The 24,234-nt window shown below is 43.9% G+C and overlaps 1 protein-coding gene across 1 annotated transcript in view; it reads left to right on the top strand.

Moving 5' to 3' along the window:
• Positions 1-24,234, top strand: part of LOC144826011 (catalase) — a 234,292-nt gene that overhangs the window by 67,526 nt on the left and 142,532 nt on the right. Inside the window, exons 6-7 of the mRNA XM_078684250.1 lie at positions 5,209-5,334; positions 11,539-11,730. Coding sequence (XP_078540376.1) covers positions 5,209-5,334; positions 11,539-11,730 — 318 coding nt within the window. The remainder of the gene's footprint in view (positions 1-5,208; positions 5,335-11,538; positions 11,731-24,234) is intronic.

Here is a 24,234-nt window from a genome sequence, read left to right as displayed (position 1 = left end):
AGAGGAGGATAAGCCCTCCGATGCTACCTACGTCTGCAGCCAGTTCTCCAGAAAGGACAACAGATCTGCTCCCTCTGCTTTCTCTGGCATTCCCACCATACAGATGTATTTCCTGCGTGCACGACCCTCCTAGAATTTCACCCTGGCCTCAAGGACCTGTACCTTTTCCAGGATATCGACTATTTGGATCTTTAAGCCTTTGGACCACACCCTGCAGTGTGAGTTCAGAAACATGTGGTATTCGCAACCAGCTCCCAAGTGGGTCGGCCTCATCGCCTGGTGCAGGAGGATTCTCTGTACCGGCCTCAGGGCTTTTTTTCCACCAGGTTATGGCGCGGCCCACCCACCGATCACCATCCAAGGAAGGGTCTCTAGCTGCCGTTCAATGCAGCCTTATCAGTATTAGGGGCCCCACCTAAGTGGAGGCCGCCAACAGCAGAAGGGAGGAGTCACCCACAGACAGTATAACGCTCCAATGTAGGAGGTCACCGACCACCCCAGTAGTAAGTAGTGGGATTTTCCCCAACCCCTGCTGTACAAGAGCAATGTGTAGACCCTTCAGACCACTATTTCAGAAGCACTTCTAATAGGGACAGAACAAAGCCCACACCCCTCCAGTCCCCTCGCTGAGCATACACAGGGCCCAAGAGTGCTGTGCTCAATGAAGATCCCGACAGGCAAGTAGGCCAAATGAAGGCATCAGGGCTAATACTTCTGAGCGCCTCTGTAAGCACCAACAGGATCCGCAGAGTGGCGCCAGAAGTAGTGGAATTACAGTGGGTGAATAGGACTCATCTGCACCCAGGTTCTCCTGCCATGTGTGAGCGTATACCAAAATCATGGGCTCCTGCAGAGTGCCATTATTGAACTGCAGGGAATGTCACACTCCGACCGTTGGACGTCACCTTGGGCTCCCTCAGGTTCACCACATACAGTGCAGGGGGCCACATCTGGGAGCATCGGGCTGGACAGCACACACCACTTCAATTTTCACCGCCTACTCTTCGGGCCTCCCACAGCCTCCCTCAGTGGGGGCCAAGACCCCCTGAGGGTTCTGCCTCCCTAATTATTCCACTACAATTGTCCCAGTAGTCCTCCAGGGACGCTCAGCATACCTTTCAGGCGCGTGGAGGCCCAGTATTTGCCCTGCTCTCCCACCTCAAGATCCCTGCCGCAGCATATACCTCTGAGGTACCAGCGAGGGCAGAGGGCGATCCTCTCTCTGTCAGGCTTCTTAAGGTAGGAGGCGGGCGCTGCCATCTTGCCTCGCTCTACCGATTGTGGCCCGGCCTATATAATCCCTCATAGGCTGGCATACTGCCCCCAGCACTCTGACAACTGGGGTGGGACGCCTCAGCATTTCTGTATGCCTAACCCCTAGTGGTACATTAGTACTGCAGGATGGCGCCGGTTGCAAGAGCCACGCAGGAAGCTCCATCCGTGGTGGGCCATGCCGTTTCAGTTACTGACCACAATGCTCGTTTTCACCTGTACCCTAGGCTGTTACCTTCCAGGAGAGAGTGGTAAGTGTTTGCCCTGCCGGGATGTGTAGTGTTCATGTTTCTGCCATGTTTTGTTTAGGCATGTTCCGCTGTGCGGCTGTGAATTTGGCCATGGGTATTCTTAGGTTCTCGTCTCCCCCCTCCACCCCCCCTCCCGATTTCTCCCCCCCCCTAATTTCTCCCCTCCCCCCCTAATTTCTCCCCTCCCTCCCCCCCCACCTCCCAGTGCTGTGGGCTTAGAAACCCGAGCATTGGAGAGGTGGGTAGTTGTATAACCCTCTCTACGCACATCTGCCATCCATGAACCAATATTCCATACCAACACTTAGTCTTCATCTGCTGCAGGGCACTGCGTAGCGGATGACAACCCGCTATAGTACCATGTTGCCCGGTATAGTCCTTCGCAGCCCGGTCGGGTGATTTCGTACCCCAGGTTCATTCATATTATCTCATCTGATGACACCGGTTGTGTTGCCCCCTTTAGTCATCAGATGCCTCCTCCAGGACAGCCCACCTATTGCTGTCTGCTGGTAGTATTTGCTGTTCTGACTGCCACCACTTTCGCTATCTCCGACTCCACTTGGTCCTTTGAGGTAGCTGTTGGCTGTCACCTCAGCGATCTTTGGGACAGTCCACTCTTCCTCCAAGTTGGGGCTCCATAAGGATCCCAAGGGAGAATGCTTTCCTCTATTAGTGGGTGGCCCTGGGTGTGTAACATCTCCCACGCCTCCGTGCCAGTTGCACAGAAACTGGAACCACCATGATAGATAACCTTGAGCTTGGCCGGGAAAAACAGTGCATGTATGGTGTTCAGTTTATGTAACTGCAGTTTTTTAAAAACATTTTTTTTTTGTTTGTTTTATATAGCGCAAACTAGACCCAAGACATTGGGTATCATAGCGCTTTACATGAGCGCAAGTTTTGTTACAGAAGGACACATTCTTTTTTTCGGCACGGGGAGATTAAGTGATTTGCCCAGAAGCAAAAGTTGTTGAGCGTTGTTGTCGAGACTCGAACCATGTTCCCCAACTTCAAGGTGACCGCTCTAGCCGCAAGGATACCTCATCAGTTAAATTGCCTTGAATGGCTCTCTCTTTCTGCACCGTTGCAGTATAATCTAGATAGATGTTCACCCACCCCCTCCAATGACATAGCATGTGTGCCTGCGCCACCTGTAATATGTTGTCTGTGTCTTTAAAATTCAGTAGGCTGGCTATGAATACCTGCTGTGGCACCCCAGGCACCAGCGGGCAGCCGGGAACTCTGTGTGCACCTTTCCCCAAGGCTACAGATGACAGCCACACTTCAAGAAACAGTTCCCTGCTTGGGCCTTCTGCCCGTTCTGGGGATCCGACCATCCTGATGATCAAACATCTGGAGCGCACCTCTGCGTCAAGTTTCACAACTAGTGTTGCTACTACTTGCTCCATTCTGTGTAGGTGAGTGTTGTTTTGCACTACTGTGGGATCAATCCGCTGCACCATCTACACCTATGATACCTTTTCGGCTAACTAATTGTTATCTGCCCCTAGGTGACCCAAATTCTGGGCCACCGTTTCTTTCTTGTGTTCCAGGGTCTGTGTGGGCCTGCAGTCCTGGGTCTTTAGACTTCTATAGTTTGTCAGCATTGTCCTCCTTCTCGGTTGGAGCCTCTGCGGGGTAGGCTGCCTGTGGGGCTTCATTCTCACCATCGCTTCTGAGCGTACCGAGGCCCAACAAGAAAACCGTGGTTCCAGTGCTCCTCCTCAATCCCAAGTGAAAAAGGATGGGGATATTCATGACCATCACCATGAGCTCAGCGCTATCATTGCCCACCAAGAGCACCACACCGCTCACACCACCCACCAATACGCCAACCACCCAGCGTGCACTGGCCAAGCCGAACACAGCACAGACCCAGACCAGGCCCTGCTGCCACACTCCTCGGGCAAGACCACCCCAAGACCTCTTGTACCTTTCTGTGCTACTCTCCGTTCAGCCACTGTCTTGTGGGTGTAGGAGAAGCACAGTACCAACGTGGCCACCCCACCTCAGCTCCTGGTCCGTGCTGCCACCACATTTAGGGCACCAGCCCTCCTCCCTTAGTCGTATCCGCAATCTCCTTTTGTCAGTCAATACCGCACAGTCTACTACAGCCGTAGTAGTCGCTACTGCTCACTGATACCGCTGGCATATGGGGTGGTCTCCCCATCTTTGCCTCCATCTCAGCCTGTCTGGGGGCTAGGAAAATAAGGATGGCCGCCTCTATTGGTGCTGTAGCTCTCTACCTAAATGTCCAACTCTATTCGCCTAGGCCACGCCACCCCCTCTCAAAATGTGATACTGTTTTTGGAAAATAAACTTTTCATTTGCTGCTTTTTTCAAACTTGCATGGTAGCCGCTGATTAGTAAACAGAAAGAGGCATGAATTTAGATTGTTATTTGGAGTTAATTGATTGGATCTCTATCAAGCTCCCTAAGCCTTAATGCAAAAGTGAAAAGTACATTTTCATTTGTGGTTTGTTGGGTGTTGGGGTACAGTGCTACATAGGCCCCAGAGTAAGAATTACTACTGTTTTGTTTTTATATATGTATCTGCTCGGATGGAAGATCTCAAAAGGGATCATTCCTGATTTGGTGATGAATGGCATTCGCTTATCTTTTTAAAGACTGCTTATGTTATGTGTGCATGGTTCACAGGTTGGAAATGCATTGTATCACGTGGAAATAAATTGCTCAATACATTATTTGATTAAAACTGGTACTACAGATTTCACATGAAAGATCAGACGGAAATTGGGTAATGTTAGCCAGGATTTGTCAAACCAGGTATGGGGATTCATATGTAGATTTGGTTGAGGGGGATGGAGTTCATAAAGGCTTTCATGAAGAAAGGATTGATCGGAAGGGGACAGTTGATATGCAGAAATGAAAAGGAGATGTAGGAGATTGTCAGTATTGAAGTGGAATCTTTTATTGAAAAGTCAGGGAAGTTGGTGGTGGGCACGGAACACTTTAAAACTGCTACTTTACTAGCTTTCTTTGTTTGGTCTGCTAGAATTAGTTATCTGGGTGATGACAGGGCACATAAAGGTACTAAATAGGAGGTTGTAGGTGGATGCGGAGGTAAGAAAACTTTGAGAGATATGGAAAAAAGAGTTCATCCATCTGTTGTCTGCAGGAAGATGAAGATGGATTTAACGGGGGTGAAGGAGGTAGCTGGAAAGGAGGAAGGGGAAGTGCTCTCGTAATGGATAGTTAGGAGATGGTGCATGATGGGGTGTAGACTGGGAGAGAGCCAGTGTCTATGTATTGGGGAGGGAGTGGCAAGAATAATCTGGGAGAAAGGAATCATTCGAGGCTAGGGAGAGGTGGGAGGCAGTCTTTTTGTAAATTGACAAGCCAAGAACAAGATAAACACGGACATCCAGCCATGCTCACCATTTCACAAGATACTGATGAGTACTACTCATCAGTACCTTGTGAATGGAGAACAATTTTAAATACAATTCTATTTTAATATCATACAGCGGTGGAACTGTTGTGTATAGAGGTGCCAAATTAATCTAGATTTAATATTGACGATTCTTGTTGATGCAAATAGATTCTACTATTTCCTAAAAATATGAATGTACTGCTTTACAGTGCACTCGTAAAGTTACTCAAAGATGTAATTGGTTGTTTTTTGATTTTATACTGAGCATAAAACTGTTTTTGTTTGTTACAGGTGAGTTTCTTGTTCAGCGATCGTGGGATACCGGATGGACACCGGCATATGAATGGATATGGATCCCATACTTTCAAGCTGGTGAATGCGAAAGGTGAAGCAATTTATTGCAAATTCCATTATAAGGTATGGATACAGCAATTACACTTCTTCAAGTCTTGTTGCATGCTATTAACCCTTGAAGTTAAACTTTTTATTTACTGGGTAGTACCTTATTTTTAGGTCTCGCCTGAGCCAGACATTTAGTAAACTGGCTTTAAAAAGTCCGACCACAGCTTTTTGGGTGGCTCGAGCGTGCGGTTACACGCACAATGACGAGCAGAGGCGCCATATGGCTTTCCTCTCTGGACATGGTGCGCGCACATCGCACACCACTCGCAGCTGCTATCACTTTTGCAGTTGTACTTGTTAATTGCCTGTGACAGACTGGACATTCTGAGAGGGGGCATACCAGGGACCTGGCTCGGATCCCCCACTTTTGTGAATGTAAGGGTGAGACTTACAGCACATTCTTACAGGCAGCCCAAGCTCCTTTTCAATTGATATTTGCTTCTTATAAACAGATTTACAACATAGATATTAATCGTATAATTTGAGAGGAGTGTATCGTTTCAATATACTTTATTTTTGGCCAGTAGGTGGCAGCATGTGCCAATCTGTCACCATTCACGGCATTTCAGCTGCTTTATTCTTCGAATGTATCCAGTTAACGAGCATGTTTGATCTATTTCTATTCTATTTCGAGCTGTTTTTATGATTCTCTACTTACTATTAAATCCGTTGACTTTGGGTATTTTAGTTTCCGTGTTATCGCTAGCTTTGTATAGCTTCGGTAGTGATATGCGTTACAGACCTTGGTGGCTCATGTTGAACCTGTTTTATCATCGGAATGAGGCCTGCTTTCCCAATCTGCAGCCGGGTACACAGGCGTGCGCGTGCCAGGCCTCTGTGATACTACAGCCCGCCCATAATGCACACGTGGAGGTGGTATGCCTGTCCAATATCATAATTACTAGTTGAGCTGAAAGCTGATCGTGTAGAGGAAGGAAGTACTAGTCTTAGGCTAAGGCATTTTACCCTACCTCCCTTTGCACACCCGGGGGCTCCAGGGTGACCCCAACATCTAGTTTGTCAGCTCAGTTCCCTTTACTGTTACTCCTGACTTCTTGGCACCATAAGTTAGATGGCCTTTCCTTGTCATCCCATGTACCTGTGGGGAATAAATGCACGCGCTTCCAAGTGTACAACTTCCTTTTCTCTCAACTCTACGTTGTGGCACGGAAACAGCAACTTTTTATGAGCTCAGCCAGCTTTAACAGCGTTCCTGCTAAGCACTCCTGGTGAGCACTCGCTCATCTTGCACTATCCTTCCGCCCCATGTTGTCTTTGAATAGCTCCCTACTCCGCATCAGCACATAATGACTGTACCCAGTGAGGATAGGTGTCCATCTGTATGTCCACAACACTTTCTTCAACACTACCTCCCATCCCTTATTATTTTCACAAGCTGTTTGGCTGGTGCCTTTCATTACCCGATTAAATGGCACAACTGCCCCTTTCCCTGCTGGGTAACATACAGAAGGATAGACATGCTTCACCCCATTTCTTTTATAAAGAAATCATCCCGCTCACTTTTTGGCAGTTCTGTAATGAGTAACGGCATATGGCTTAAACAATCAACAACTTTGTTCTGTACACCCGACACATATTTGATAATTATAATCTTGTAACTGCATAGAAATCCTGCCAATTCTTGCAGAAGCCTTCACAAACCCTTCTGTTGTAAGCAAATTTACCATAGTTTTGTGTACACAAGTGCATGAAAAGGCTCCGTATCCCACACACAAGCTAGTGTCTCTCCTTCTTACAGTATGCGCCTCTTCTGTGGGTGTAAGGCTTCTTGATGCTAACTCAATTACATACTCTTTCTCCACCCTTCTTCTGCATGCGCACTGCACCCAAACCCTTTCTACTGGCATCCAAAGTAAGAATGCGGAATAGTTCGGGAGTAAACTCCTGAATGAGTGCTGAACTACAAATGTCTTTCTTTATGTTCTGTCTACCTCTAGCCATGTCTACCTAGCCACGCAACAGTTGCATAAGTAAATACTTCCAGGGTCCCAAAAGCGATACCTATAGGCTATGCCAATGCTTGTTTACATATGGCATGTGATCAGGCAGTCATAAAGGGGCCAAATAGCTGGATTCCTTTCTTGACAAAGTAAGGTTGTATCCGGTTGTTTAGAGAGCAGTTAATCTATATGTTCCTGCTGCTAGTGATTTTGCCCTGAGAAATGAGAATAACATAAAAAAATAAGGTCATACTTTGCCTTTGAAAATTTTGATTGATTTACTAGTTCATAGAGACAAACCAGAGCTAGTAGTCGTCTCTTCCAAACACAGCACATTTGTCCTCATGCCACCTTCCCGATCTAGATGGATCAGTTTGCGGTGACAACTGATTTTCAAGAGATCTCACTCAAGACTGAATTTTATGAGCCTAATTTCTCTATGCAAACTAATTTCAATTAAGATTAATTGTTGCTAAATTTAGACAGCTGCCACATCCGGGACAGTCTGCTGCACAGGAAACAAATGGTGTTCTTTTAACTGGGTTGTGTGTGTTGATCTCTTTCTCTGTCTCTCTTTAAGTTGGTATTGTTCTGGCGAGCGTTACATTTTCACATAGATATTTAAATGTTTATGCTGTCCTGAGCAATTCAAAATGACAATTTTTTTTAGTTAAGGCACTTTCCGGCTTTTGTGTTATAACTAAGTTATTTCAACTACTCCACTGAAGAGTACATTTTTGTATCTTAAATATCTGAATTTAACGCCTGGCGTTCTTGGTACACAAATCTCCTCTTCTGTTTTTTTCTAATCCCTGCTGTACTGGATTTCAGTAGAGATTCAGTAAATGTTTCCCTAATTGGCATAGTATTTATTTTATTCATACTGTCTTGTCTTTGAATCCAGTTATTGGCTCACTATTCTACAATTACTGTTGTATTTAAATGAAACATTAAATGTCTTTAGGAAGGAAGTGTGAAATTTAGTTATTGTTGAATGCTGTGTTTTTGAATGATGTTTTATCATGAAAAAGTTGGGTATTTGAATACACTGCATGCAACTATCTGCAGCAGTGGGGAAATAAAATAACTAGATGCCCAGTCTACACGATTGCTACAATTACCAGCACCCACCCTCTGCACCTTACATAAAAAGAACGGTGGATTAAGCTTGCAATGGACACATTGAAGTGCATGTGACATTTGTGGCCATGATTCTAGTTTACACCTACAAACTTACTTTCCTTTGACCGGTAGAAAATGAACGAATTCATTGTTGCACATCAACATCATTTTTAAAAAGTGGAGCCTGAATCCCTAAGGTTGTCTCATACCTCTCTTTCTACTTCCTCCACGCAGCCTAAGACCTTTCCGTATGTTGTTCTTAGCTAGCTGCTACTTTTGAATTCACATTGTGCTGCTACTTTTGAATTCACATTGTCCAAGTTTTGTTGTTTTCTGCCTGTCACCGAAGTCTTAGATCCTGATCTCTGATAAAGCATTTTATGTCGGTTTTCTAAGCAATGAGGTTACTGTTAGTGGCATTACCCTCAAACCAGACTGTGTGCGTTTTCACTATGTAGGCCTTTGCATTCCTGATCTGCATTTGTTCTGAAGTTTTGTTTCCTGTTTTCCAGTTTGCATCTCATTTGATTACTCCTGGACCTTATAGCCAAGAACAATATTAGAGTCGAAACTTGAGGCTTTTGCTGCCTCAGCGGGCAGTTTGTTCTTGCCCTACAGCTCGTCTTGATAATCTCCAACTTCTAGTAACCTAGAGGTACACTTGGCCTATACTGCCTCAAAGGCTTATGAACACTGTGAGTGCTCTTTGTTGCTTTCTCGGCCTAAATGCAACATGGCTTGCCTCCCGGTGCTCTCTGCTTGTAATTAGCAGGGTTCACACTAAGGTATTGGGAATACCCTGTGTAGTTTGACACCTCAGTAAATATGGAGGTGCTTATCCACTGGCATCTCAAGTCACACAGCAAATTAGATGATAGCAGACCGAGAGAAGCACATTTTTAAATTCTTTCTCTTAACAGTAGTTCATCATATCACGCTGTGGTGTAAAGTGAAGGCCTGCAAGTTTCCAAGTACCTTTATTCAGTCTGTGGACATGGCCTTGAACAGGTGTATTCTCCTGTAGATGAGCGCTGGTGCCACGTCATATTCTCTATATTCTTGAAGCTGCAGGAGTTTCGGGGCCCTTGTGTGACCGCTGCTCTGTACCATCACTTTCTTTTGAATTTCCAGGTCATACTAACCAGTTTCTCTGAAAGCTTCTTGACATCCAAATATGATCACAGACTGGCTCAAAATGATTGAGTGGTTTCTTTCCATGCATGGAGCTATGCTGTTGTGGTCGCAATACCACACAGTTCATGATGTCCATAGCCAGCATCATGATGCTGCTCAATGTATTGGTTTCTTATCAAGAAAGACCAGATTCTTTCATCACACATAGTCCAGTTACAAGCCCACAGTGTTTTTGTTTGAATACAATCGGGGACTACTACAATTAACTCATGCAGCAGACGCCTCCTCCTACAGCCCTAATTGCTCTACTTCAGTAGCAGCGCAGCTAGTACTTATGCAGGGGTAATGCTCTAGTACCCTTCCACCGTATGTCAGTGCTACTAATGAACGATCCAGATTGTTCGGGAAAGAATACACTGGGAGTCTCTAATTACTCTAGATGTTTTCTACCTTTTTATTTTGGTTTATTTATATTTTAGATTATCTTTATTAAGGTTTTGTGGAAAGGTGTTCCATCTTGGGATGGCTTTTTTTTCTGTATACGGAAAGATTTGAAATGCTAGTAGGAACTGAAAAAGGGCTGTACCTATCCTTCAAATGCCACGACTTTGGGCCCAGTATTGTCCTCTCTGTACTTTGAAAGGACTTGATGGACTAACTACTTTGTAAAGTACAATAATCAGAGTGACCTTACAGCTAATATAATGAAAGTAGTAAACTATTTCTAGGATAATCCTCACCTATGGATTTGAGTTGAAAGACTTCTGTCTTGCGTGATTGTTTTCTTTGTTAATATTAACTTTTCAGAGGATTAGTAATTTGCATGCTTTTTCTTTTTACAGAAGTTAGTTATTCATGAAAAGGTTATTCTTTAGACCTTACTCTTCTTTATTGTCGAGGATCCTATTCATTCCTTTCCAAACTCTACTGATTCCAGACGCAGATCTTTGCACAATACATATGAATGTAGGTTCGTGAGTCTGTACTACTGGTACATGTCCCGTTTTAAAACTTTGGAGGGGCCAAGTAATGTTTTCATATATTTCACCGACAAAGCCAGTGAAGTTTAGAGATTGTTAAAGGTGGATTAGTTTTACTTAAATTTTTTATGACTCAAAGAACTATTTCGCCTGAACTGTTAGCTCTATTATTTAGACGCCATTTTATTTGGAATCTGAAAAGACACTTTTTGTAGATTGGGCACAGTTTACTATATTTGGGCGCTGCTTTTCCACGCCATGTTAGTTTCATACTGTAGTGAATCGTTAATAAGTCCTAATTCCACACTTAATCCTTGCAACATTGTATCTTTGATTTTTCATTCGCTCCCTAATTTGTGTAGTCCATGCTAGAGGTTGTAACGATGCCATGTGTTCATTATTCTATATCCACACTTTAACAGATAGCTGGCACTTTATGGAAATATGCTAAACTTGTAGAGAAGTAGTGTCTTTTTACACGTGAACAGAAAGTTAGCTCTAGAAGACAAGGAACATTCTCCTATGTTTGAATTTGTTTTGTGAAAACGTGGCTATAACTGTACTTGTAGGATGTAAGTTCTCCTAATGCTGTACCTTTACACTGATGTATCAAAAGGGTGTTGTCTCTAAATCTTTGCATTATGTAGCACAATTCTTAGTAGGGCTCAGATTAGAAACATGTCTTCGCATTTGATTGCACTTACTTTCGGGATATCCACTCAACTAATTTAATCATGGAATACTTTTCACTGGCTATCTTGTTGTGAAAATTCCACCAGTATGGCTGAACATTAAATAACTCAGGTGCTTGCCTGATACCTCTGGACGAACTTAGTTTTGATTGAAGGGGGGGACAGAATGTGAGCTATATTTTATTTTGTCTTGCACCAATTTGTAATCAAGTGAAAACATTGTTCTCAATACGGACAGCGTTCAATTAAAGAGGCCCAATTAATCAGTGTCTAACTTCTTACAAAATTAATGCACCAATAACCGAAATCAAACTTTTTTTTGTTTTGTAGACTGATCAAGGGATAAAAAACCTATCTGTTGAAGAAGCTGAGAAATTGGCTGCAACCGATCCGGATTATGGTATACACGACCTTTACGAGGCCATTGCTAATGGAAATTACCCATCTTGGACCTTTTACATCCAGGTCATGACTTTTGAGCAAGCCGAAAAATTTCCATTCAATCCTTTTGATTTGACTAAGGTAAGTAAAAAATGTATACATCTATTTGTTTGTTTTTGTACTGGGCAACAAAAATGTGTAACATGAAATGAATTGCATCATTTAAGTGCAGCAAATGGTCTGTGGTCCAATGGCAGCACAACTATGAGTATTCCGCTGTCAATCAAGCAAATGCCTTTTCACAGAAGGCCAGTGGGCAATGGGCTTTTCAGAACTCCTCTGAATTGACAGCGCAGACCTTCAGTTTACTGCTTGACAGTGGCCGAGGCTCATGAAGCAGACCATGATTTTCTAATTTTATTCTACATGTCATTGTCAACTGCCAGGACTCTGTGTTTCTTCTGATTCAGGGGAGTCGCCACTCCATCAAAAGCTGTTGATTTTGAAAGTAAACTGTATTCCCTTTTAAATTAATTCTTGGGTATAGATGTATTATTCATTGTTTAAGATGATTCAATTCATACAGTTACATCATTGAAAAATGTCCAAGTTTTGCACATTGCCATACATTTATAGTTCACAAAATTATATGGAGTATTGCTACACAAAACAGTTATATACATGACAAATGAATGATTGACAATATATACAAAACAAATTGAACTAGTACCCTAGTACTTATTTTATCACAATCCTACAACCCTTTTTGTTTGGCTATGATCTAGGACTGATCTCACAAGGGATAGTTTTCTCTAAAAACATGACTTTGTTGAATGTGTACATCACTCGAGTGTACACATAAATACTTCTAACAATACTGCGCTAAAAGTTTGGGAAATGATTACAGGATCAGTCAATGTGCAAAACTTGGACAATTTTCAATGATGTCACTGTATGAATTGAATCATCTTAAACAATTGATGAATAATACATCTGTACCCAAGAATTAATTTAAAAGGGTATACAGTCTGCTTTGAATAAAGAGCAGTTTTAACAAAACCGAGACCGAGTTTTCTTGTTGTTAATACCATTATATTGTCCTACTCGGTCCCGTAAGGACAAACCCCTCTCTCTTTTAAAGTTTATTAGAGCAGTAACCTTCCGCGAGGGTCTAGCATTTAAACAGTTGCTTCCCCCAAAAAATTTTCCCATTATTTTAAGGAATAGGCTGCAACATAGCCTATTAAATTATGTCCGAGGAAGAGACATGGTCTTTCTCTGAAGCCCACATAAAAAATTTAATTTCAGGACCTTCACCTTTCTCTTCGATCAAACTCAGCACTAACGCCCAACAGCAGATTGAAACGGACAAATTAGTTTGGTTGAATAAAAAGCACATCCGCACTCAGCTACATGGGCATTTCCTATTTGAACATCTGAAAGCAGGCACAATACCCAGGGGCCTGCAAGTAAAAACGTACCCGTTGTCTTTACAGAGGACCCAGTCTACAAAAAGGGCTTTAGCTACATCGCCACCAAGTGCAACAGAGACCTGATGGTCCATACAGTAGAGACTGCTAAAAGATTGTGTCTAAAAGAACAAGAGGAGATTGAGGCTCTAGTTAAAGCAATTAATGACAATCACACTGTAGTAGAAGCAAAGGCTCTACTTAAAAAATAGAAAAGAGATTCAAACGTACAAGGACAACACGATTAACTTCAGAACGAACAAGTTTGAAAAAGACTTTAAATCATTCAATATTGAGACTGTGTATCCATACTTGAGGTAAGATTATTACTCACAAATAGAATCTCGCCGTGCTCTTGTCCAGTATCAAGGACTATTTAAAAATCGTTTTTTGACTTTTTCAGAAAGTTCATCTTCCGATTCAAGCAGAGAACCAAACCGACGAGAGGGTACCTAAAACGTATAAACTCTTTTTTAGAGAAAGGCGAAGGCAGAGGCCGCAAAAGGTTCAAACCCCAACCCCAACCCCAACCCCAACCATGGGAGATGAGAATGCGGAAAAACTATTACAAAACATAGAAAATTCATCCATCATTAACCTTTCTAATAAACAATTGACGATCCATGAGCGAACGGTCCTTGAACTAGGGATAAAATGTGTCCCATCATCCAAAACAGACATAGTTATCTCAAACTAGAAGCATTAGAATTTTTTCGAAAAATACGTCTAAAAGGCTTTTTTTTTTATAACAAAGAGAATACCAAACTTCCTGAGCCGTCAAATCTGTCCAATAAATCATCATTTACTCCTCTGGCACAAACTATCCCCAAGCAAACATTGGCTTTTTGAACAGGCAGTTCTCTCAACGCTCACACAGTTGGGTAAATAAAAGACATTTCTTAAGAAAAATATTACAAATGAACAGCAGATGGCAATTAAAGAACTTTCCAATGACAACTTGATAGTAGTAAAACTGGCAGACAAAGGGGGCGCCCTGGTGGTTTGGCAGAAAGATAAATACATAGCAGAGGCGAACAGCCAAATCCATAATGCAGAATGGTACAGGCCACTCAACGAAGACCCTACGAACAGTATCCAAAACGAGATACAAAACAAACTTAAAGAGGGGTTTGACGAAGGCATATTCGGCCCAAAAGAATTTGAATACCTGAATAAAAAGAACCCACGGATTCAGGTAATCTATTTTTTACCGAAAGTTCACAAGAACTTAAAAGAACCGCCGGGTAGACCCATTGTCTCCGGGTGTGAATCGGTTTTAGAACCTATCGCCAAATATGTAGACGTCTTCTTGAAACCCTTTATGAGTGAGGTAACATCATACATAAAGGACACTGCTGATTTCATCACTAAAATTGAAGATTCATCCATTGATGACCGTCAAGAACTAATGGTGTCATTTGACGTCACATCCCTCTACACTCAGATCCCCCAAGAAGAAGGCTTAGAAGCCATGGAATTCTTTCTCGAAATAAGACCCAAACCACAGAGTCCCAACAAAATGTATAATCGAATTCGCCAGCATAGCACTGAAATGAAATTATTTTCGATTCATCGATTCGTTCTACATGCAGGTGAAGGGGAACACCATGGGGTGTCCTTATGCACCCGAGATGGCGGTCCTCTTCATGGCCCTGTATGAGGAACGCTTCGTGTATCAAAATAATCCTTATCGAGACCACATTACAAAATGGTATCGTTACATTGATGATATCTGGTGTCAGTGGAACAGGACTGTAGAACATCTGGTCCGTTTTCACGAATGGCTCAACACAAGGCACCCTGACATAAAATTCAGCGTCGCATAAAGTCGGACGCGCTTGACTTTCTTGGATGTTGAGGTCTTCCCACAAAATCAGAAATTGGCAACTACACTATATCGTAAATAGACAGATAAAAACACCATCCTCCACTATCGGAGTTTTCACCCCCAAAGTCTCAAGGCAAACTTACCCTATAGTCAACTATTACGGATCAGACGAAACTGCTCATGAAAAGAAGACTACTTGGCACATTTGGAAATTTTATGTGGGCAGTTAGGAGCCAGTGGTTACCCTAAAAAGATGTTAAAGCACGCCACCAAACGTGCTTGGTTCACACACACGGAGGAACTTTTGACTAAGAGGGACGAGAAACCCCTTGACAAATTAGTCTACGTCACAACGTACGGTCCTTATACCAACAAATTCAAATAGATTGTTCTAAAAAAATTGGCACTTAATATCCAATTTAGAGATGCCGTTTGCAAAACCAATGTTCGCCCTAAAGAAAAACAGAAATATTGGGCAACAGATTATTAGGACTGACCTAGGAACAACGAAAGCGAAAACAGACTTGGAACTTGAAACCTGTTGAAGGTCACCACAAATGTGGGACTTGCATATCATGTGCCAACACAATTGAAGGGACAGTTTTTGACCACAACTCCATCAAATGGACCCACAAGGAATTTACGAACTGTAAAAGCAAAAACCTAGTCTACGTAATAATTTGCCCATGTTATAAAATTTATATTAAGAAGACCAACCAATGGATCAATCAAAGATTGGCTCAACATGGCTCCAGAATAAAACAAAGTGCTGACCGCCCCAATGGTTCAACACTTTTTAGATAATCACACAGAAAAAGATTTCAGGTGGTCCGTGCTCTCGGGCATTAAAATTTCGCCGGGCAGTGGTAACTTGGAAACTAAACTGCTGAAAAGAGAAGCCTATTTAATACTAAAATACAACTGTGTGAACGATGGACTGAACGAAATGTCTGAATTATGATAAATAGCTGGTTTAGTCCCCAAAAAAGACATTCTCCAACTTTTGACTTGATGAACAAAAACACCTACATTATAAGACTGATTAACCTTAATATGGCACCATAGACTACATTTCCCACAATCTCTGCGCGCAACACGTGAGACGAGCGACTCCGTACTAGTCACGTGCCCGGTACCACCGGAGCTAATCGAACACGGAAGTGTGTGAGGCTGGCTGAACATATGAGATACGCCGATTAAACACAGGGTGAAGGTAAGATAGCTATTCAAGCAAAATAGGGAGCCTGAAACATATGTTTATGGCCGAAGGCACTCACGGCACTCAGGCGCCGCATGGTGTATAACGGACCTCGCGGTGACGACACCATACACATAAAAGACTAGCGCGTGAAGCGCAAGACAACATCAATCCTACGAATTAAGTAAGTTTCTCGTTCATAAGAATGCCAAAAATAAGAAATGATAAACGCCATCACACCTCACCATAATAATTACATCTATTTGTAGACCGACCCCCCCACTTCTACCAAAACTGCGCTAAAAGTTTGGGAAATGATTACCGGATCAGACAGACTTGACTGAAACAAGATCCTTTCAAGTAAGTCTGTGGGCCATATTTCTGCAAATCGTTTCACAAAAATACGTGTTTCCATGTAGCTTGAGACAATCGTGTTGTCTTTCATTATAGACTAAAACAAGTGTCCAACAAGAACTCCAAGAGAATTGCAGAATTAAGTGTACGAGCAGGAAAGAGGTAATCTTTAGTACCAGATACACACATCACAATTGAATAGAGGTGAAGTACAAAACACTCAATTGTTCCCCCCCTTATGCCCCAACAGGTACCCGGTTAAGCCCTGATGAAAAACCCGGCAACTTGATAAACGGGTTTGGAAACGAGTCGGCTGTTTCACAATTTCCACATCCACAAAGTGTTTGTGTACACTCGAGTGGTGTACACATTCACCAAAGTCATGTTTTTAGAGAAAACTATCCCTTGTGAGATCAGTCCTAGATCATAGCCAAACAAAAAGGGTTGTAGGATTGTTATAAAATAAGTACTAGGGTACTATTTCAATTTGTTTTGTATATATTGTCAATCATTCATTTGTCATGTATATAACTATTTTGTGTAGCAATACTCCATATAATGTTGTAAACTATAAATGTATGGCTATGTGAAAAACTTGGACAATTTTCAATGATGTAACTGTATGAATTGAATCATCTTAAACAATTGATGAATAATACATGTATACCCAAGAATTAATTTAAAAGCGTATACAGTCTGCTTTGAAGAAAGAGCAGCTTTAACAAAACCGAGACCGAGTTTTCTTGTTGTTAATACCATTATATTGTCCTACTCTGTCCCGTAAGGACAAAACCCCTCTCTCTTTTAAAGTTTGAAAGTAAAGCATCCAAAAGAATGGAAACACTTTTACATAGTGAGCAACTGCACAGGCAGCTGGCTCTTATCACTCCAGACAGCAATACTTTATTGCACTCCCCCAGTCCCTTTTACAAATCAACAACAACTAAGTTGTTATCCAAGTAGTTTGGAATGCACACTGTACACAGTGCACTGCTTTGCGGACAAATGTTATTGAGTGAATAAATGTGTAAAGTTGTGTTGAATATTTGCGTTTCACTGCTGATGGATGCTACGATGAAATGGATGGCATTTTAGGCGTTGTCATCCGTAGCAGGTTCTCCAATAATGCAATTTTGCATTACTATATTTACAGGTTCCAAGAAAGGACACTATAACACTTGGAAAAACTACTGTTGCACGTATGGGGGTGGGAAAACAATTTTCCACCGACAATGAAAACCTTAGACACTTCTGTGCTCGTGTTTGCAGTGGTGTTAGTAAATAGAATTAAAATCATATTCCCATTTTCCAGAGAGAAAGCTTTTGTAATTCCTGACTTGGCCCCCAGAGCGTACCCTGTGCCTCACTCTTATATATTATATGAGCACTATCAGACCTGTCCACCTACTCCATGACCCCATGGATACCTAACCACTTGCTTTTCTCTTCGTGCCAATGTCACGCATGCTTGCCTACCACCTCACCCAATGTCCAACCCCCTCGCACATTCCCTCACCAACCCCATAAGTGCCCAATACTTGCCCCTTCTGCTGTCTCACCAGAATCGCAGGGATCATGTAATGTCAAGCCAGTCCAGCTCCTTCACCCAGCTCCCAGAGTCAGTCGGCTACCTTCCTCTCTCACCTCCTGCGCTCAAGACTCACCTATCCAGCACCAACTACCATTCCAGCCCATCAGTCTCCAGAATGCAGAAGTTTTGTGGAGTTAATATTGCCTGCTGCTAATGGATAGTCCATGACGCCACGGTTGAAAAGTGGAAGCTGCTGGAGCAGAATCTGGGATAGCCAAGCATTTTAGTGATGTCGTTGGATTTATTTAAAAAAAATCTTGTGTGTGTTTTGATGGGACATGTTTGTAAACATGTGTTGTGCTAGGTGCTTATCTCCGTTAAATGTTTGTCCTACAATAATGGTGGTAATTCCTGCCGTATTGTCCACATCCGTGCTGTTCCTGGAACAATAGTGGTTACTCTTAGCACATGGTGTGCCATGGTTTAATAGCACACTAGGAAGTAATTCCTAGACTGTTGTGGGCATCCATTGCGTGGTGTTGACTACCTCTGTAAATTTGGTAAGCTCTGGCACAGTAATGCAATTAGGACTATATTGTCCAACTTCAGTATAATTCTATCACTGGCGTAATGGTGTTAATTTTAGCATAGTGCAGTCTATTCATTGCATAATGGTGGCTGAGGCATATTATATACATCCATTTGATCTTCACCCTTCAACTATGGTAGTACGTTTAGATATTGTAGGCTTCCATGACAGTGATCCCCCATACCTACCTGGAGTAATGCAAGCTCTAGCATTAATGTGGTAATTAATTATATATTGTGGGCACGAATCTTATGATGGTTCCTCCCTGGCACAATGCTGACCCATTCTTGTATGAGGGTGCCAACCAGCGAGTGTAAATAATTTTGAATACTTCAAGTTCAAGCAGGTCCGAGGGGTGAGGGGGGAGTGCAATTGAACATCCATATTGTGAACACTAGTGTAGATGTTTGGCCTATCCATTTCCAAAAGCCCAAAATGGATACTTCTTTGCAGATGCCTGGGTTTTGAAAGATTGTCAGGCAAATCCAAACTTGGTGTGTCTGTAAATTCTTGATGTGATAGACTTTTTGCTGCAGATTCCTTATTTTAGAAAATTTCCCGTTGTAGGAAAGTGCACCTTTTTGACATGGTTACTCCCACTTTTTGCCTGGCACTAGATGCAATTTTTACTATTGCGCACTGGGTTCCTGCTAACCAGGTCCCCAGTGCACTTTCCCTCAAACAAAAGTAACTGTTCAGTAGTTCCCCAATGATCAAGACCCTTAGCACCTATGAGTCCCTAGTAAATGGTACCCCTGGTACCTAGGGCATGGGTACCAAAGAAGGTCCCTAGGGCTGCAGCATGTATTGTGGCTTCCTTAGTGACCCACTACCAAATCTCATGCAGACTGCGTGATATGGTGCAAACAAATGTGTAAACACAAGGCACACACATGTGTGCCTTTCCCACAGACACTGCATGGACTTTGTAAACATTGTCTGCAGTGTTGTTGCACAGACTTATCTATAGGCCTTACGCTGTTGGGGAATGGGTAGAGCTCCGATGAGTGTTTGAAAAAAATTAATGGTAACGATTGGAGTGCAGTGGTAACTTTAAGCAGTGGAGACGACGGTGGCAGTACTATCTTGGTGCCTGCCTCTGCATGTTTTTTTGTTCAAACACCTACCAGCATTCTGTTAGCGGTGCAAGGTTGTCCTGAGAGTCACAGTTACCACGCACGGAGCCCTCCTTCTGTTCCCAGTCCAATGTGCGTCATAGTGAGTGAAACGCACTGAGAACGTAATGCCATAACCCCGCAGCGCTCATGTCATTGGCAAGAACGCCGGACATTGCCTTGGCACCAACAGCGCCGCGTTATTGAAGATGGCGAATCTGCATGCGGTAAGCTGTTCTTCAGGAAAATAGTTTAGAGGCAACATATCGATCAGCGCCATTCAGAACTATGCAAGGAGGTAGCTACCTCCGAATATTGACCAACGGTGACTACCTTAATTGTTTGAAAAATATTTTTTTTGGGTCAAGCACGGCTTGTAGTGTTCCCAGAAACCCGTGCTAAATGCACCCGAATAAAGATGATTGCGCATGCGCGGCAAACAAAAGTATCTCTAACATGAATGTCTTTCGACCCAAGCACGGATGTACCCTGTATTTTACTGTGCCAAGCGTGCTGCTGAGTTCTGGATATTACTTGCACATCGTGGGTCGGAGGTGGACTCATTCTGGTGTATTTGTACTGTAGGCTCGGGTGAATATTTTGATTGATTTAACATAGTATATACAACATAAGTATATTGCCATTCAATTGTGGTACATAATGTCATGAAGGTTTTCTGTTTTTTTGTGTGCGCCACACAGAGGCTATTACCTGTGGTACTGAGTGATACATGTGAGTGATACACGTGAGCGGTGTTAGTACGTGATACATGTGAGCGCTATGCGAGGGTGTCATTTGGTCAAGTGATAGTTTGTCGTACAGTGAATTTCATAACTGGTTGTGTTCAGTTGTACAAGTGATTCTTCAGTGTGGATGTGGTTGTACTTTTGGATGAGTGCATATTTTTTTTAAAGTATTAGTACATATTATATTTCTAGGTGCACAGTGACTTCTGTTTGTGTTTAGTACCTTGTCTATTTCTAAGTGCAGCCCTTGCAGTATTGATTTTTTGCTTATACCTCGCACGTCAGGTGTAGGAAGGTAGATCCCTGACTATGGTTGCCCCCAACTTTTTGCCTGGTGTTTTGCTGGTTTTCTGACTTAGTTGGCCTGGGACCCTGCTATTCAGGGCCCCAGGCCTACTGCTCTCTCTGTAAAATGGATTCCATGTACCTTAGGTACATATCTAAATTGGATACTGAGTCACCTTATCAGTCCCTGTACAGTGTACCTTAGGTACCCAGGGCATAGGTGTACCCAGGGCCTACCAGGGGCTGCAGCATGTATTATGCCACCCCTGGCTGGCCATCCAAATCTGACACAACTGGCTGCTTGACAGCTGGGGCAAGGTGGTGTACTCACCCTTTGCTTTAGATATAGTATATCTATATCTAACCCTAAAATGGACACACAGATCTCCTATCAGTCACTCCTATGGCAGGCCTTAACAATCCTGAAGGCAGAGTGCTTGGAATCGTGTGAGATGGTGCTCTGGCATGAGCTGAGCCTGTCTGCGGCTTTCGGGATCTATCCCTTAGCCGTTTCCATGATATCGCATACCATATACCCTTAAGTGCATTATAATCCTCGCGGTTAAATGCCAACTCTGGTATCGCTTTATCAAAACATGTCGAGTAAGGTGTCATACGAATTGGAATACTAACCCCTCACCAATTCTGGCGACGGGGTTAGCATTCCACCCTTCTAGAGGGACACGACATGCATGTAACCTATAACCCGGTTAAAAGTCAGACAGAGCCTTAGCATCCACAAAATGGATGCTGCCACCGAGACACAAGTCTGCCCTCCTGCTGCTGGGAGTCCTCCCAGAGCAGGAGATAAGGACAAAGGGTTTCCTGCCAGGGGCGGTGCCAGCACCGTCCCAGACAGGGTTTTGTGTATTCCAGGTAGGCAGGGCTTTAGAGGAAGGTGACTGCAAGTGGCACCCCGGTGCTCACTGTGCATAGGCCGGCTGAAACCAGTTCCAGGGGCACTCCAGCCCCTGGCCTGGGGAAAGCCCGCCAAGGAAGTGGGTGTAACCACCCCCCTCCTGGTCCCACCCATAGGGCAGGACCTAGTCGCGTGCCAGCCCCCTTTTCCCAGATAAAGGTAGGGACTGGCCCCCTTCCAAAACAGATCATCTTTGAATCCTGAAACTACTTTCCACGAAAGGAACTCAAGACTTCTTCCTAAGATTTCTCCCTTGTGGCTAAGGAGTAGTCACCCTGCATCCGCAGGCACCATCTTAAGAACACTGCGGTCTGCTGCAAGTCTCTCCTCCGGATCAAGACTGCCCAGCTCGACGAGAACCGGCTTCCCTGGCACCTCTGACCTCTACCTACATCATCAGTCACGCTGAGATTCGTGGGTGTGACGAGACCTCGAGGGACCGGCCATCTTCAAGACTGCACGACTTCTTTCCAGCAAGCCCGCCGAGTAATTTCCTGGTGAGTGCTTTGGGGTCCGAGAAGCCCCGACCCTGAGCAGCTCCAGCACCGAAGTGCAGCCTCCCAGCAGCTCCACGATCTGCGTGGGGCCCTTCTGCTTTTTGCTGCTCACCGCGTTGTTTGGCTACTAGCCCGCTGGCTGTGGCCTTCTGAACGACGCCCGACGACATTTCTGCTGCTGGTCTGGTTGCTCCAGGCTGGCCCTTGCTCCCTTCCAAAAGAGGAGCACCCCGGACCCTCCTGGTCCACTCAAGACGCCATTTTGAGTCCACCGCGTGGGCTTGAATTAGCCAAGGCTTGTTGCCCAATCCTGGGTAACTTCGACGCCGACAGCTTCATCCATCGTGGGACAGCTCGCCTCTCCATCCTGGTCGCCGACAACGCCTCCTGGTCCGTGAGATCTGCAGAGCCAGCGTCGCCCACTCACCTAGTCGAGGTGACTTCGCCCGGTGCCATCCTGGTGCCCACTTAATCACTGGCTAGTGATTCAAGAACTTGGTCCCCTCTGCTTTCAGGTTTTCTTCATCCTTGATCCAGGCTTGGATCCATCGAACTTTTCTTCAATGGTCGCCTGCCAGCAACTTCCTTCTTCCAGGCTCCTGGTCCGGCAACGAGATCCCCGACGTCTTTTCAGACCTATGCAGCTGCAGCCCCTGGGCTAGGTAACTTCGGCACTTCGGTGTCCCAGCATAGCCTCACTATCCTAGGGTCAGGATCCACTGTCGTTTTCTTCCTACCAGGTCGGGTTCGCCCGTGAACACTAACTTTGCCTTTACTAGCTTCCATAGACTTTGTCCCGCATCCCGCGTGAGAGTGCACACTCTGCACCCGAGTCCCCTAGGTCTCCTAGAAGTAATCTAACGATTCTATAGTCAAGTCCTAGCGATTCCAAAGCCTATTAGTACTGTACTTACCTGCTAGTAATTTCGCATTCCACTTTTTAAGTATATGGTTTTTCGTGCCCCTCGGGCATTTGTGTATAACGTGCTAACTTAAGTATTTTCGTAAGAGTTTTGTTGTGTGCCTAGCACCCTGTCCTCATAAAGAGTACAGGGTTGTTGTGATTCTAATAAATACACTGTTTATTTTCATAACACTTGTGTGGTGTCCTTTCACTGGGTGTTCAAGGGGTAATGTGATGGTAAAACAGCTGGCTTAACACGCCCTCTAGAGTCTTAGCCTTAGACTGCTCGAATCCATGCTACTAGGATAGCTGGTCTATAAGGTTGACTTACAACCAATCATCAATAAGGGTTGTTTGGACTGATATATAGTGATCACTAGAATAGTGAGCACTGCACATCAGGCCAACTTCTCACATCAGGGTTGCGTTGGGAATGTCCCTCACACGTCAGGGTTGTGTTGGGAATGTGCTTTGTCTCATACGTCAATGGTTGCATTGGCATGTGTCCCTCGCACGTCAAGGTTGCGTTGGGAGCATCCTCCACGCGTCGGGGTTGTGTTGGAAATGTGTTTTGCCTAGCACGTCATGGTTGCGTTGGCAATATCACTCGCACGTCTAGGTTGCTTTGGAAGCATACCACACACGTCATGGTTGTGTTGCTAAGGTGTTTTGCTGCGCACGTCATGGTTGTATTGGCAGTGTTCTCAGGAGTGAGTACTCTAGTTGGCAGAGTACTCATTAGTTAATGCTGTAATTTTGTGTGCATTACTTTTGTCTTTTGCCTCGCACGTCAAGGTAGTGTTGGCAGTGTACTAGCTATTTATTGCTGTGATGCCGGTGTGCATTACATTTTTTATTTTTATATATTTTTTATTTTAACAGTAAGACAAGAGTAGGCATTACAGATATCAGGTGTCAAACGGCAAAATGCAGAACAGGGACAGGCGGGGGAAATATATATACAACAACCATCGTAAGGAACACATGGCCTATCGCGATTACGCACATTAGAAAAGAGAAATAAACAGTCTATTATACGATGCAAAACAATCCCACCTACCCGACCCCGTCCTCAATGATACAGGATAATGAAAGCCAGTGTAGACAACCGGACAAGAAAGGATCCATGAAGAATAAACAGCCCACCTCTCGTAGAAAGGAAAAAGGAAAGACAAAAGGGCCATAGAACAAAACAAAGGCAAAATAAAAA

The sequence above is a fragment of the Lissotriton helveticus genome, chromosome 3_2, assembly GCF_964261635.1.
Source record: "Lissotriton helveticus chromosome 3_2, aLisHel1.1, whole genome shotgun sequence".
Taxonomy (NCBI): domain Eukaryota; kingdom Metazoa; phylum Chordata; class Amphibia; order Caudata; family Salamandridae; genus Lissotriton; species Lissotriton helveticus.
The sequence above is the reverse complement of the archived record's forward strand: the minus strand, read 5'-3'. Positions and strand labels throughout refer to the sequence as shown.